The 16,564-nt window shown below is 40.9% G+C and overlaps 1 protein-coding gene across 2 annotated transcripts; it reads left to right on the top strand.

Annotated features, from left to right (window-relative positions):
* Positions 1–1,764: 1,764 nt before the first annotated feature.
* On the top strand, positions 1,765–13,643 carry acvrl1 (activin A receptor like type 1). Of its 2 annotated transcripts, none has more exons than XM_061736149.1 (10): positions 1,765–2,456; positions 8,648–8,719; positions 9,501–9,746; positions 10,094–10,299; positions 10,391–10,490; positions 10,569–10,715; positions 10,808–11,083; positions 11,234–11,431; positions 12,374–12,504; positions 12,714–13,643. In XM_061736149.1, exons 2-10 carry the CDS (start codon positions 8,650–8,652, stop codon positions 12,858–12,860), a joined length of 1,521 nt encoding a protein of 506 aa, XP_061592133.1. In that variant the 5' UTR covers positions 1,765–2,456; positions 8,648–8,649; the 3' UTR covers positions 12,861–13,643. The 2 variants fall into 2 exon arrangements, with proteins under 2 accessions (XP_061592133.1, XP_061592135.1); XM_061736151.1 differs by lacking the exon at positions 1,765–2,456 and adding an exon at positions 8,443–8,469.
* The last annotated feature ends 2,921 nt before the right edge of the window (positions 13,644–16,564 follow it).

Genomic DNA, 16,564 nt, shown 5'->3' with positions numbered 1-16,564 from the left:
TCGATCGGTGCCATAAAATAACCTAAATTCAGTACACAGCCCTAGTCTTGCACTGAGGCAGAGCTTTTGTCTAGCCACTCTGCATAAAGCCCATATTGGTAGAGGGCTGCAGACTGCAGTGATGATTGACCTACTGGAACTCTACCATTTTGACACACTTTCATGCTGAATATGTCCTTCCTGAGATGACCATAGGCCTGCTGGCAGTGAAGTAGTCAATCGGTCCATGGAAAATATGTTGGTTAATGGAGATAATCTTCAATTTTCCATCCATTTAGGAACATTTACTGACCATAGGAACTCCATCATTCCATGCGCTTACTTTTGCTGAACCGGACTCGGGTCAGGGGGAGAAGCAGCCTCCCTCTCCCCAACCATCTTCTTCAGCTCCTTTAGGAAGACACCAAGGTGTTCCCAGACCAGCAAAGAAATACAATCTGCTGCGAGTCCTTCTACAAGTAGGACATGTCTGAAACATCTCCCCAGGAATGTGACCAGGAGGCATACTAACCAGATGACCAAATCACCTCAATTGGCTCCTTTAGGTGATGAGGATAAGCAACTGTACCCCGAGTCCTTCCCGAATGACTGAACTTCTTACCCGATCTCATTCCAGCCTCCCTGCGAAAGAAGCTAATTTTAGCCATTTGTATTTGTTCACAGTTTGTGATCATAAGCAAGGGCAGGAACAAAGATCCACCGGTAAACAGAGAGCCTTAACTTTTGCCTGAACTTTCGCTTCACTACAACAGACCAGCACAGAATCCACACCACTACAAATGCTGAATCAATCCACCTGTTGATCTGTCGTTCCATAGTGATTTCATTTGATTTCAAATCATTTCTATTTTCTAAGGAGCAAAACAATTAGTTATATAGTTGTAGAAGCTATTAATAGGAGCCAAGGTTGGCTAGTTTAAGGCTAACTTACAAGGCTAAATTGCAGTTGATCGACTGACCGCTGGGGGCTGGCTCCAAAAGCCAGTCGATCTCCACTTGCCCCTATGTTCAAATGTTGAACCTTGCTGCAGAAACATGCTGTATCTACAACCTGGTTCCAAAATGATTCTGATCTCAATAGCTAGATTTCACATCACAACCGGGGTGAAGTTTTCTTTATTTGTTTGTTTGCTTTTTAGCCATGATAATTTCAGCATAAGTCAACTAATGCCAGCAAAGCAAATGTACCAACCCAGCGTCGACTAAAGTCAGCAGTCATTTCTGATTTCATCACCAAAAAACAGCTTTTGAAACGACTGCTGGAAACGTTCACTGGCAGCTGAAGGAACTGGTAGCCAAGTCTAACTTTGACTGACAACTTGGGCCTGCTTGCTTTGCCCATTTAAAACATGGCATGCAGTACAACAACAACAAAAAAGTCTTTGAAACCACTCTTCAGAAAATGTAAGGGTGAGATCACAGAGGCTTTGCCCAGTAATTTTCACACTTTATGGTAGTGGTCCCATTTATTACATTGCAGTGAGCATTTAGCATGTGTTAATAATCTAAACTGGCAGTCTAAAGTTTCCCTGCAGCCCTTAACTTGAACTTTATGATGAATGTGAAGTGTTTGGTGATGGGTTGTCACTGCTCTATACTTTAAAACTAATTAAAAACTAATTAAAACCCACATGCAGCGTGATACTTCTTCGTTCTTGTTGCAAGTGGGAACAATATTTGTTTATCGTCGCGAGGTCTTTGACGCACATTCCTGCCAGCGCAGCCTCAAGTCCACAGGGGAAAAGGAAAATGAGAGCTTTAGAAAGCAACAGGAAAACCGCTAAGAGAACACATTCCAGAGAGCAGGCTCCGTACGGGACAATGAGGGGTGGGACAAAAAAGTGTATACTATTCAAAAGTCTCCAATCTGGCGTTTTAATCTTGAACACAGGCGACTAAAGTATTTTTTACCCCACGTAAAAGGAGCCGCGGCGGGGACGCCACCCGCGGAGCCGACCGAGCGGAAGAAGGAGTCTGCTTGGAAACCACGACGATGTTCGAGCTGTCGCTTTTTATCAGGACAGATTTGCACCGAGATCAGATAGACTAGTCTGCTGCTTATCGTCCTGCCGGGACCCCGGCTGACGGACCCGTTTCATTTTTACCCCACGTGTTTTTTTTTCTCTCTCTCTCTCTTTTTGTTCAAAACTTTCTTCCTTGCGTGTTGTTGTCTGTTTGCTGTATTTTTTTTATTTTTTTTTTAAACCCCAATAGGAAAACTCCGGATGAAGTTTTTTCACATGCAAAAAAAAAGCGGGTTGTCGTCATCATCAAGGCAGGAGAGGATATGATATCTGTGCGGATGAAACATCTGCACAAAGCGCTCTTGTAACAGCTGGATTTTACAGGCGAGTGTCGCGTCTCGGCTCCGGGCCGCGGGGACACTTGAAGCTTCATCTGATATGGGAAACGTGTCGCTCTTGCATCTGTCAGTGTAAGAGGCAAGCAGAAAACAGGTAACAGGTTTACTTTTTTTCCACAAATCTTAGCTTTGACATGCGAGGATGTAAACTCTTGAGAAAGTCGCGGTGAACTCGCGGTGAACCTTTCACGGCTCCACATCGCTGCTGTCCCAGATGTGAACAGGTGGAAAGTGAGAAGCTTCGCTGTCCTTTCATTTTAGTTCCCTACGTTTTAAACCCGAGATGTTTGCCTTTTTTTTTGTTTTGCCCTTTGCTGTTCGTTTTCTGTACATAATGTCCTCCATTGTACGAGATGTTATGATTTGTTGGGCAGCCACATTTATTAATCTGCATATATCTGTTATATTCAGTACTCGAGTTGTAAAAGAAAATCAGGGGGGATGATGGATTTTATCATATGGGGACAGATAATTTGTGCTGATTACAAATAATATAATATATTACAAATAATAGCACTGACCAAAACACCTGCAGAAATACTGCAGGAATTACATTGCAGCAGTTAAATGCAGCCTTCTGTAAGCTTTAAATATCCACTGGGCTTACATCAAATACATCAAAACACAACAATAAAAAACTGTTTTCTGAACTTATCAATATGACTCTGTCCTTCACAGGATAAGTAAAATGGATCACTGCAAAAACTCAAAATCTAACAAGAACATTTGTCTTATTTCTAGTTAAAATGTCTCATTTTAGTAAAAAAAATCTCATTACACTTAAAACAAGACTCATCACTGGAAAAAACAACAATTTTCATCTGTTTCAAGTATATTTTCACTTAAAATAAGTAGAAAAATCTGCCAGTGGAACAAGATTTTTTTGCTTGTAATAAGAAGATTAATCTTGTCCCACTGGCAGATTGTCCTACTTATTTCAAGTGAAAATTTACCTGAAACAGGTGAAAGTTGTCTGGTGTTCTTTTTCTGGTGATGACTCTAAATGTTGAAATAGCAGTAAAACCACATTTATTGATGAAATGACATAAGGGATGGAAAGGGGGGATGGCAGTTTTACAGGGGGGATGATTTGGACCATTTTTATTTCAGGGGGGGATGCCATCCCTCCTCATCCCCCCTCAACTCCAGTACTGGTTATATTGTGTTGTCCACCGGCAAATGAAGATATATTTCCCATTTCCCTTTTTTATGTCATCTGACTAACATCTGATCCACTATATAGCAGAGGTAAATATGAAGGAAGTTTGCTTCAAACTGTTCTGAAATCACATGCAACATGTGACAGTTGATATGATCGTATCTTGTTTCTATTATTATCAAGTAGATAAAGGCTTTTGCAGCAAAACTCCCCCTTTTGATCAGAATATAGTCACTGGTAAATGTGTGGACCAAAGTTGGCCCATATCTGCAGTTTCCTTTGGTCAACATGTGGGTTTGACTGAGAGAATCGGTTCAAGGTGAGTGCAGCCCAAACCTGCTCACACCCGCTTCTTCATTTTGGATTAGATTTAAATATGACAAATATTTCTAGCTTATAGATATTCATTTATATGGAAACAACTCCAAAGATTTAAAAAAGACTATCTTGAGAACTGTGTTTGCAACTATTGCTGACACATTAATCCATTAAGAATAGGAATTAATGCGACCTTGTTAAAACACTGATAGTCTCTAGTTATTCATATACATCTATGCTATACCCAGGTAAGATACTTTTACCTTGTGAAAGGATGGAGATTTTAACCTAACCACCAGCTTTGTGATAAAGATTAATGTTTAAGACTGATTTCATTGGGAAAAAGTCAAGTTCTCCTTAATACATTTGAATCACCGTATGAGTCCGGTTAATTCATTTTTTATTTAAATTTCCCTCCACCCCGTTATTTCTAATCCTCTCACTAATACTACATAGACACACACGGGGACACATTTGCCATTTTAGAAAGCGGGTCATAGCGTTTCCGCTCTTTCCAGCTGTTTCCCTTCCAGGTGTGTTATTCACGTTAATTCCCCAAACCCACGCATTTACGGGTTTTCACATATTTCCTTTCATGACATTTTTTTCCTTTACTGCAGGAAGGCTGTCATTTGTGTACACATCATAATTGAGGTTCTGCTTGCTAGTCTAAATCATTCCCAGACACTTATTGTTGTAGATGCAGCGCATGTTAAAACACGCAGGCAACGAATAAAGTCTGCCAAGCCTATCTTACAATCATTACATATTTAAGGTTCATGTTACAGGCAACTGAACATTACTGTGGGAATTTGGCATCTCAATTATATGATAGAGACTTTTACAGTAACACAGCTCAAAGTTGTGTTCCATTCAAATAGCTCAAGGGGCTTTTTTTTGGTGATGATGAGGCCCAGTGGAGGGGTTGATGAGGAAGACTGTACTCTGCCATGCGCCCACAATCCTTTGCTGTGTCCATACAGTCATCCAGATGGAATGAGAGATCAGCCTCCCGGGTCCAAGTTGTGTAGATGAGAGGAAGAGATGACAATAGATCCTTTTCCCCCGGGTCGCCCCGGCTGTAGTTTTGAACAGAATAGAGGAAAACAGTGGAAGACTTGAGAGAGGAAGACAGCCAAGTACAAATCAACGGCCTACGGTGGGGGATGTGATTAATGCTCTCTATTATGCCAGGGCTCCGTGTGATAGCATGATACATTGGAAAACGAGCTTCTCTACTGAGAATACATTCATTCTGTGGGTGGAGTTGTGTTTATACTATTCTTCCTCTGGACCCACAGATTTACCTCCACTGACATGCAGTCTGCATGATTCAGGAAGTGATCTGTTGGCGCTGGTTAAATACGGTGTGGTTAGCAGGAGAGGCTCTCTCATGTGCTGAACCTGAACCCAGATAAGAGGAGCATGTTTCTGTCAGATTACTAACTTTTTCTGGCTGATACAAGATTTGATTTGACATGTTTATAGATCTTTTAAAAAATAAAACCCTCATTGCATAGCGTGTTGACATTTTGAAGAGATAATGTGGGAAATCATACAGATGAAAACACTTTTTGTATGGTGGTGTAAGTGTTCACGTGTTCCTTTGAAATGTCTGTGCTCTTCTGGTTTCTCATCACTGACATTTCACACACTCTCATGAAATGATTTCCTGTAGACTGCACTTCAATATAGTTGCTTCACATAACTAAGGAAGGATATGAGAAGTTAAGCACTGACATTTGCAGATTTCACTTCCAGATGTGTGCAGTTCAACAGTGTTTGGTGTACTGTTTGAGTTGACTGACTTCAGTGTCGGTTGAGTAACTTACAACAGAAACTGTACATCACTTACACTGACCTTTGATTTGTACTCGAGCAGAAGGCAACTTAAGCGTTTCCCGTGAGGTAAAACACCTTCGGGTCTCTAGAAAAGAAGTTGCCTTCTAATCATGAACGTAGGATTGCCATAGTAACACAGATGACAGAGAATCTGCACAGTATCGTTCATTTCTAGCTGCAAAGCACAACTGGTAAGAACCCTGTGAGTTTGTTTCTATGTCATCATGGCACAATACAACCCTGAAGTCAAGTGCTGTAAACTTGAGAATGTGAAGTAAATCATTTCATGTTTCACGTAAAAGATTGAAAATAATCAGTCCTGGCTGTTGAAAGGCTTGAGCTTCACAGTAAAGAGCAGTGTGTGGGGAAGATTATATGAGAAACAAGGAGAAGTTTGCACAAACAGGTAAGCGAAGACAGTAGAGGGAATGAGATGAGGCCGCTTTGCGGGGTTTGCTCTAGTTGCAAAGATGACAGTTTCTTCATCATCTTTATGGCCATGATAGCACCAAACCCTGATGTATGATCCAAACCTAAAACCGATGCCTAATACAGTATATATGTGGAACTAATGTTTGCATCTTCGGTAAAATTAGTTAATCTCTTTTGTGATTTTCTTCATTTTGAATACCACTACACAAATACTCGCCTTTCACGACAGAGTTGACACTTTTCCCAGCCTAACCGTGCTGGCTTTCCTAGCTGAGTGACAGAACGTCCCGCTCAACATGGACCAGAACTATGCAATGCAAGTTTTCCTTCCAAGTTTGGTCCTCTTACCAAATGTCAAAAATATATACCAGAATAAGTCTTTATAGATTACTTGCTTTTAAATCACCCTTTTTTCAAAACCTGTCATGGGTCTGGTTCTGGTTCTGCAGTAAATCTGGTTTGGTACTTAGCAAGAGCATATGTATGGCATGCTTTTTCTTGCTCGTGGAGTGCGCTTTTTGCTTTGCTCTGCTGTGGAAAAGACAGAAGTCACAGTGGACAAAGATCCGCCTTGTAGTGGATTTAACTCAAGAGTTAGAGTAATGCAGATTGTCTTGTACAGCTATTAGCTGTGCTTCTTCTGTCTAGTTTTTGCCAATTGGTCCTCTTAGTGGTGCGATTTAAACGTAGGACCATACGCTGTATTTTTATTTATTTGTTTATTGAGGATTCCTCACAAGGCCATCTGCATAGAAAAGCCCCAACTTCTCTACCTTCTGGTAAATTCCCTGCCTTCTGAACCACGTGATCGTTGAATTATTAGCTCATTTCTGATTGACCTGATTTGCGTTTTGATCTAATCGCAGTGTTTTGTATGAATCCCATCCGGCCGTTCAGTGCAGTGGCACAGTTCTCTAAAACAGCCTGAGAAACCAGAGATAGTGATGCTTTTTCTCTCAAATATTAATCCAAATCACAATCAAATGTCAGGTTTATTTAGCCTTTTTTGACTATTAAGTAGGAACTACCACAAAGTCAGTCTTTGGTATTTTCACAGGTATTTTTTTCTGTCTGTCTCTCTGGCTTCACTGTCTTGTTGCTGTAACCCAAATAGGTGTCTTGTTTGAAAAAGGATGTGGTACTGAGTAAAGAGTGTCGGAAGTGGAGGGGTCAGAGGCCCCGTGAACCTTTCCCACTGCTTCTTTGGGATATTTTTGTAACTCCCTGTTGATGCGTCTACATCCCCTATATTTTCCACACTGTGTCTTCACTTATTTGGAATTTCATATTCTGTTGATTTCCTGTGTTTTGATTGGCTTTGAGGCTGATCCCACTGAACAAGGTGGTTTATAACATTGGACTTCATTGAGCTGGTCCTGTTTTAGTGATTTTCTTTCATCAGAGACAAAATGACTCATTTAGGTCATCAATATGACCAGAATGATGCAGCTGCAGAAAGTTGAGAGTCATTAGAAGGTCGGGTGGACAACATAGGGCATCCCATAGCTGTACCACAAGTTTTCCATGATCTGCCAGATTATCCAAACCCGATATGATTCCCCAGGGTTTGACCAGTGGTCAGAGGTTGGATATATCCAGCAGCATATTCTGCTGCAAAATGACAGGAAAAAAAGTCATTATCTGGATTCCTGGTACATTTATAGAGATAAAGCATGATTTAAAACTGTATCTCTTTTTTTTTTTTTCCTGATCCCATGAAACCGAAAGCAGAAAAAAACGCTTATGAAACCTAGTAGTCTGAAGTTTCCTCTTGTTTAATTATGTGGTTTTTAAAGAATGAAAAGTGCCCTGTTGGAAAGGCTGCGCTGCATTCCCTTTCTGGAGATGAATCAGTCCAAATGCATGCATGTCCAAAGGCACCCGTCTTAGTCCATCCCAACTGCTCTGTTGACATTTTGTCACTTTTAATCATTATTTTCAAGGGAACGTAAAACTCGGAGGTCACATGGATATCCACAGTGTGCTGCAGCGGCAAGAGAAGCTGTGACTTGCGTGACTTTGAACGCTGCAGCTCAAAACAATAAGCAGACCCGAGTCCCGCCGGCCAGCCGGGTGGGGCCGCTTAATGGCAGGAAGCATAGCCATCAATATTTACTCTGCGAGCGGGGTAGTCTTGGAGTCGTCGGGCCTGGAGTCCCGGTAGCGCAGCGCCACACAGGCTCTGAGCACATACACAAACACACTGGAGCACTGTTTCAGCCGCTTCCCCTAAGTCCCCTTTTCCCACCCAATGCAATTATGGCTCAGGCAGACAGACTGGGTCCTGTTTCTGACCTCATTGCTTCCTCAGACCAGCTTAAACCGCTGTTTGTCTCCCCATAGACACCACGGCTGGGTTAGTATCCCTAAACTGGAGTCAAGCAGCAGTTAAAGTGTCAGAAGGATTACCTTCTTTTTTCCAGAAAGCTCCAAATTAAAGCAGTTGTATCTATTTTGACAGCTTATGATAAAGACACAGTTAATGTTATTTGAACATACTGATCACTTTTAATTATTTGACTGTCATTTCACAGAGATGGGAACCTCTGCTCTGCTTACAGTGGTGCTAGCCGGAGTTTTACTGTGGATTTCTACCATTCATGCAGGTGAGTTAATCACAACACGAGGAAAGATGACGAGTTAACAAAGCAGATACTTGTTTAGGTTCTCCAAACTACTACCTTTTTCACATTTCTCAACCAAAAAAGAAAAAAGATAACAAGCTCAGACACGGTGGGTGTTTACTACCCAGCAGACATGAAAAGGCAAAGTAAGTGAGTAGCAGCTGAAGATGTCTAATTCCAGTTGAGAAGTGGGTGGAGCTATTTCTTTCTGCCTCTTAGACCAAAGTGACCTTTGGCACTTACCACTACATCAGGTTTCTGCAGGAATTTGTTTATCTCAGTAAATTGTATTAGAGAACACCTTTGCTGCAGGTTTTTGGACTACTCCACGCAGACATGCATTGTGTCCACATTTACATTTCCATGCTGCTGTCTGAATCCCAAAGGTTCAGTTTTATCAGTTCCAACCAAAATTGCCTCTCCTGGTGAACCACACAAGCCCAACTATCTAAGTAGTGTCTTGTGGCTGCCAGGAGATGAGGTTAACATATATTTTATTTCTGTCACAAGTAGTGTTTACCCCTAAACCTGTCAACGATAAGTAAGAAATGTTTTTCTTCTAAAAAAATGTAATTTTCATTCCAAATATTACTGTTTTTCTTGTACATCTTGCAGATCAATCATCTCTTCACCTGATTTGGGTTAGGGTTAGAGTTTTTTCCTTGGCAGAACATGGAAAATAATATAAGGTTCTGCCTGTGTTCTCTTAGTAGCGTCCATGATTATCTGCCAAAGCTGGTAATGTGTTTATTCTGTGCCACAGAGAGCCACGATACCAAAGATGAGGAGAAGCTGCTGTGCGTCTGCGAGAATGACAAAGGCACATGCGAGAATGGAACCTGCAGAGGAGACTCCTGCTTCTATACCTGGGTGCACGGCAGAGAGGAAAAAGGATGTTTTTCCAAGATAAATATCAACGAGCAGTGCAAAGGCTTCTTCAAGGGCTTTTTTGTTCACTGCTGCCAGATAAACAAGTGCAACGCCTTCATCACACCACCTCCAAACATTAGTCAGTACCCAAAGGCATTATTTTATAATATTTCATACCGCTTCTTTGAAATTCAGGGAATGATTTATGGAACCTTCGGGTTTTGATTTTATTCAAGTTGGTCAGGGTCAGAATAGATCTTGGATCATTTTTGTATCTACAGGCCTAAAGTTTACTTTTAGATAGTAGGTGGTGCCCCCTTGTGGTCACTTAGAGAAACTACATTTCAACTTTCCTTGAACGATGGTCTTTTGTTATGAGCATTTTTCTTTCTCTTACAGAAAATGACTAAACTAAAATATGTCTTCCTGTTTGTATTGAATAGTTTTTGACTAAAAATGCTGGTGTACATGTGTTTGCGTGTTCAGATGGGGAGCCAACAACAGTGCCTCCAGAAGTCTGGCGCCCAGAGATGTGGATCAATGTGTCTTTGCTGATCGTACTCACAACTGCATGTGTGTGTGGCTTGGTGATATTTCTGCTCCTCCGACGGGGACCCTGCAGAGCAAAAGATCCTGAAGACCAGGATGCCACTATGGTCAAAGTCCCCAGTGGAGATGACCCCACATATGGTGTAAGTGACATGTGAAATTTGTCATAACAGAAAATAGTATTTTCTGCATATGGATTAAATTTTTTTTTCACATGTGTGTCTTCTTTTCCAGGATATGTATGATGTGTTTTGCACATCTGGAAGTGGAACAGGACTTCCATATCTGGTCCAAAGGACTATGGCTAGGCAGATCTCCCTTGTCGAATGTGTCGGTCAGTCTACTTTTTACTTAGATATATATTTATTATTTTTACTTCTTCAGCCATGTAACAGTGTAATTCTGGATCCAGGTAAAGGCAGGTATGGGGAAGTGTGGAGAGGAACATGGATGGGGGAGAGTGTAGCTGTCAAGATTTTCTCATCCAGGGATGAGCAGTCCTGGTTCCGAGAGACAGAGATCTACAACACTGTGCAGCTGCGCCATGACAACATACTGGGTATGGCTGATGGACTTCTACCACAAAAGAAAAAACACTTGTGTAAAGAGTCACCCAAAACACGAACATGTATTCTTTCATCTGGTTTCTAGGCTTTATAGCCTCCGACATGACGTCCAAGAACTCCAGCACCCAGTTGTGGCTCGTCACCCATTTCCATGAGCTGGGTTCGCTCTACGATTTCCTGCAGTACACTAGCCTGGAGCCCGAGGGCTGCTTGAAGATGTGCCTGTCAGTGGCCTGTGGCCTGGTCCACCTCCACACTGAGATCGTCAGCTCCCAGGAAAAGCCAGCGATCGCCCACAGAGACCTGAAGACTCGAAACATCCTGGTGAAGCGGAATGGGCAGTGCTGCATCGCTGATCTCGGTAAGAGTGTCCAAGATGCAGGGACAGTTTGTCACAATGAACGTAACACGAATGCAGCTGTGGTTGTCTAAAAGTGTTGCTGTTACAGCTGATCGTATTCACGCCTTAAATCAAATGCTTCCAACTGTGCCTTGTGCGTCCTCTCTTTAGGTTTGGCTGTGATCCATTCTCAGTCTCATGACTACCTGGATGTGGGGAACAACCCTCGTGTGGGGACCAAGCGCTACATGGCTCCAGAGGTGCTGGATGAGACTATTCGTCAGGATCTGTTTGAGTCTTATAAACAAACTGACATCTGGGCTCTTGGCCTGGTCTTCTGGGAAATAACCCGCAGGACTCTTGTCAACGGTAAGGTAGCAAAGATCTGATAAAGGTGCTTTGCATTTTCACACATGTGCAGAGAAATTTGGAGATGTGCATTTATATCGAAGACTCTTGAAGAGGTGGATTTATAATGACTCCACAAATCATATTGTAAAGGCGTTTCCTTTGTCTTCTCAGCCTATCTCTGGAAGAATATACATAAGAAGCTGTTAGTCCCATGTCTCTCAACAGTCGGGTGTTTTTCTACTCTGTGTCTGTCTCTACTATCCTCTCTCATGATTAGCGCTGCCGTAATTATAAACAGTCTTATCTGGTGTCAGCACTCACTTCTACATAGTCCAGATGCCCATGCACACAATTTGTAGATCCAAGCACGCAGCCATGCACAATTGACTAGAGCGCTCACACGCACACATAAACACACATGCAGATGAATGCGTGTGTGCTTCGTGTGTTTTTTTTTTTAATGTAGTCACCAGGGACCTGATATCTTCCCTTCTCTTATTTAGTCAAACATGCTTTACACAACTCCCACTGCAGCCTATCTTCAAGTTCAAGTGGGCTATTTCAGGCCTTGTATGAAGAGAGGGGAGGATTTTTTTTCGTATTTTTTTTAGAAAATTACGAAGAGATAAAATCTGTAGAACAAGCTACACTTTAATGGGTTGTGGAAGTGAGTCTTGTAAATCTTGTTATAATATTAAGCACAACATGCTCCATTTTTTCCAACCAAGATTAGTTTTTGTGAGTTATTCCACATGTCAGCGTAGGTGTTGACAGAGGAACCAAATGCAGGGGGCTGGGAGGCAGCACTAATAATCAAAGCTTTTTCTAACACAAAAACATGTCAGTTAGCAGGCTGGAAGAAAAATAACGACTGAGGTCTCAACAGAATGACACCTTTACTTGACCAGTGTGGAAACTGAAGGTATCTGTGTGTTTGTGATGTTTTTTTCTTTCTCTTAGGGATTGTGGAAGAGTACCGTCCTCCGTTTTTTGACCTAGTGCCTTCAGATCCCAGTTTTGAGGAGATGAAAAAGGTGGTCTGTGTGGGCCAGCAGAGACCCAGTCTGCACAACAGACTCCACTCCCATCCAGTAGGCTACTTCATCACACACACACTTGCATCTACACACACACACACACACACACACACACACACACACACACACACACGTACTGTTATTGTTTTCAGGGATTTCAAATTGTCCAGTAATATCACTTCTCATCCACATTTGAACACTTGAGAAAACATGGTGACCCTGATAACCATGTGTTTTGTTCATTTTTCTTTGTGCGTGTCCAGATCTTGTCGGCCATTGTCAAAATCATGAAGGAGTGTTGGTACCAGAACCCAACAGCCCGCCTCACTGCACTGCGAGTGAGGAAGACTCTCTCCAAACTGGACGTTGACAGTGACTTCAATATCGATAAACTCAAACGGGACATCTAGACCAGAGCACGTGGATGAATCTGAGACACATTCCAACATAAAACAGGCATAATCATTGCATTTTTGGAGATATACTAATGATATCAGTCTACACCAGTGATATGCAATAACTCGCTAAGTAACCACTTCATATTAATAACGTTTGACTTTATGTAGACTGAACTGCAGCCAATTCACTAGTTACTACGGAGTATTTTTCCACACATAGAACTTTACTCATAATTATTTAAAGCTGCCACCATAACAACCAAATGGAAAGTCCAGCATAGCACTCTTACTCTTATCAAGATCACTCTTCATTTACAGAGTAAAATGTCCTCCAGTGACCTCAGCTACTTAAAACCAGATATAGGAATGTTTTGATAATTTTATTATAAATGGCAGGAAATATGTTAGAAAAAATTGGCACACAACAAAGCCCATCACCTATAAAGTTAACACATTAAGTTAAGTAAAATGAGCATTTATTATCTACTGCACAAACACATTGACGTATTTAGTTGTAAATATTAAAATAGCATTGAAACCATATGGATATGGATTCAGTAGCAATTTACAATATGGATTATTGTAAATATGTGTTAAAGGGGATATTGTTTTCTGTTCAAACATTAGACTTATTTTATATACTTTTTTTTTTATAACACAGCTTTTTAAAATTATTTTTTTACATCTTTGTAGGCCAAAAATGCACCAATACAATCACTATACTTGCTTAAATAACTCACAGAAAGACATGTAATATTGTATATCTTGAATAAAGGACTGTATTTTTCAAATGTTTACGCGGTGTATTTAAATCCTAGCACTTGCAGTTTTCTCTCTGACCAACAGAGGGAGTCAGACAGTCGGCCAACAAGTATCCATGTTGATTTCAGAGAATCAGTTGGCAACTGGGAAGTTATGTTTTATGGATGTGTTTTCAACAAATGCAACAAATGTTCTTAAACTTTTTTCAACCATTCATCCGTTTTCTACACTAATTTCTCTCTGCTCAGGTTCTCCAGGAGCTTTGAGCGTCTTCCGGTTGTTATTGAATTAAGAGTGTGGTACAACTTGGTCACCAGCCCAAACAATGCTCGAAATTATCAACAAAAATAAAAGCAAATGTGATTTCATCAAACACTTCATTGGATAAGAAAAGACAGAGCTATTTACAAATGAAATATAACAACTGATGGCAAGAAATCCAACTCAGTCACAAATACAAATGATGATAGCCCACCCTCCCCAACCCCCCTTTTTTTAATTTTAAATATTAAACATTTTTGAATTAACATGGTCATGTCATGAACACATTGTTTCCTTTAACATTTTCAACATTACTTTTAATTAGGGTGTTTTTAGATTAATATTAAACTAAATTAATGTGTATTGTTTTACTGACCTGAGCTGGTGTATATACAACAGTTAAAAAGTGTAAATATTTGATAAGATCATGTGCATGAAGCAAGGCAGCACGGTGGCTTGTTGGTTAGCACTGTTGCCTCACAGCCAGAAGACTCCTGGTTCAACCAATCTGTGAAAAAGAACCCACTGCCCTTAATCACCTCCTTCAAAAACAAGTGTGAACACTTAAACCCGCTCAATTCTGATAGAATTGTTTCAAATATAAATTAATAGATCTTGTTGCAAAAAGACTTGAATCAAATTAAATATGTATTTGGTGCTTTTCCTCTTCGGCTAAAAACCACAAAATTAAAATCCGTTTGTGGTTTTAGCTTATCCAGTGAGATTTTTTTTCTAATTTGATTATCAGCTGCACTCCATGGAAAGTATAGAAGCAGCAGTACGGTCTGCAAATGTATCTGATACTGTCACAGAATCAGAAAGATTTTAATAACAACCAAAACTGGCACAAAATTATCTGCATGACTTTCTGAATGCTGCCAAGTAAGTGGTGAAAGTGGCCTGTCCCCTCTGTGTAACATCTCCATGTCAGTGTTTTCTTTCTGTATCAGTCGTGTTTGCTCCTCCTCTATGTGTGTTTAAGTCTGTGTATGGTGTCTGTCTGATTGTTGTACAAACTCTACTGAGATAATAACCCTGCAAAATCCCAGTCTGTCTGGTCAGCTGCATTATTTTTAACACTGCACGGGGGATAGAGGAGGGGGCTTTTGAGGTGTTGGAGGACATCAGACCCCCCATTTTGTCTCTCTCTCAGCTTTTTTCTTTTTCCACTGAGGGATAATTCCCACTGGCTCAGATGAGGCGAAGGGATTTGTTAAGCAGTTAAGCAAGAGTTAAACGGGATAGTGGATATTGGACAGATACACAGCCACGGAGGAGACTATGCAGACACAACCGGGCTCCGGGATAGATAAGTTAGCATACAAGCAAGAGGAAAAGCGGTGAAAGCAGGCAGAGATAAAGTCCCAAATGGACCTGGTGGTGGACTGACTCCCCTCTTGCAGACCTGGGGGCAGCTGAATGCAGGAGTGGAGCTTGGACAGGCTGGGTCACCAAACTGAGAGTAGAGCATGTAGAAACTGAACTCAAGGCCCTTTTGATGTAGATGACAGGTTATTTTAGATTTTCGCTCTAAAAAGTACGTAGAGAGTGTGACCTTTTGACAAATCTAGTACAGCAACCGAGTTGTGATTTTGAGATGAACTAGTAAGATAAGTTATAGACTGCAACTTTTATGAAGTTTTGAGCTAAAGTCATTTCTCAGACTTTGATCAAGGAAGTGCAAATTGAGTACATATCGTCTAAAATAAAATACAAATTAAACAAATGTTTTAAAATTGATCAATCATTATAAAAGGCTGGATAGACAGAGGTGTTTTACTAAATATATCCTGGTTAGCGTGAAAAACAAACGGAAGCCCAGAGTCAAAAACATATTCGTCATTCAGCTGCCCTCTAACCTACATCCGTCATATGAAAGAGTTTAGTGTTCAGTCAGTCTTGTTCTCCCCCAGTTGCATTAAAAGACTAGTTCACTTGTTCATGCTTGAGCTTTTAGACTCTTGAAAAGTAAAAGGTCACTTGAAACAAAGATTATTTATCAGGCTTTAGTTTAAGAGGAACATTAGGGAGGTTGCACAACTATAGGAGCATTGTTAGACAGTAAGGGTTGAAAATGTTTGTTAGGGACCAATGGTGTGAATCGAAGTAGTTTTGAAATGATGGAATCTGTGTTTGCAGAAAAATGGCAATTGATTTAAACTCTGGCCGCCTTTGATAAAATAAACTTCGAAATTAATTGGCCTCTTACCAGACTCAAAAATGTCTTTCCAATCAAGTGACGGTGTGGACGGGGTCCCTACAGACAAATCAAGGTCATTTTAACTGTGCATGTTTCCACAGAGTGTAAAAAAGGGCCGTTTGTACAGCATCTCTATTCAGTCACTACCATCTTGCTCTCAGAAGTCAAGGCCTGATTTCATGCAAACTACTCTCAATACACCCAGGGACACATTAGTTGGTATCCCAAGAAAAGATTGCAAATAATTTGATTATAGTGACGTATCTTGTGTTTTGTAATTAGCATCGCAGGTGTCTTCAATCTTGCAGTCAAGTCTGACTATTTATAGGATGAAAAGAAGTTAGTCAGCTATTTACAATGAAATCTCAAGACTATCAAGGCACTCTGGAGGTGTGGGGCCCAGTGCCCAGAAAGCTTGGTCTCAGTCGGTGGTCATGGGTCCTCCAACAGGATAATGACCACAGTCACACAGTTAAAAACATCCAATAATAGC

This window comes from Cololabis saira, chromosome 12 (assembly GCF_033807715.1).
Source record: "Cololabis saira isolate AMF1-May2022 chromosome 12, fColSai1.1, whole genome shotgun sequence".
In the NCBI taxonomy this organism is placed as follows: domain Eukaryota; kingdom Metazoa; phylum Chordata; class Actinopteri; order Beloniformes; family Belonidae; genus Cololabis; species Cololabis saira.
The sequence above is the reverse complement of the archived record's forward strand: the minus strand, read 5'-3'. Positions and strand labels throughout refer to the sequence as shown.

What these genes read in the sequence shown, in the direction of transcription:
- acvrl1 (XM_061736149.1), top strand. Translation starts at nt 8,650, where the DNA reads ATGGGAACCTCTGCTCTGCTTACAGTGGTGCTAGCCGGAGTTTTACTG. An exon ending in CTCCCTTGTCGAATGTGTCG is followed by an intron (nt 10,491 to 10,568) that starts GTCAGTCTACTT and finishes TTCTGGATCCAG; the next exon opens with GTAAAGGCAGGTATGGGGAA. An exon ending in ACAGACTCCACTCCCATCCA is followed by an intron (nt 12,505 to 12,713) that starts GTAGGCTACTTC and finishes GTGCGTGTCCAG; the next exon opens with ATCTTGTCGGCCATTGTCAA.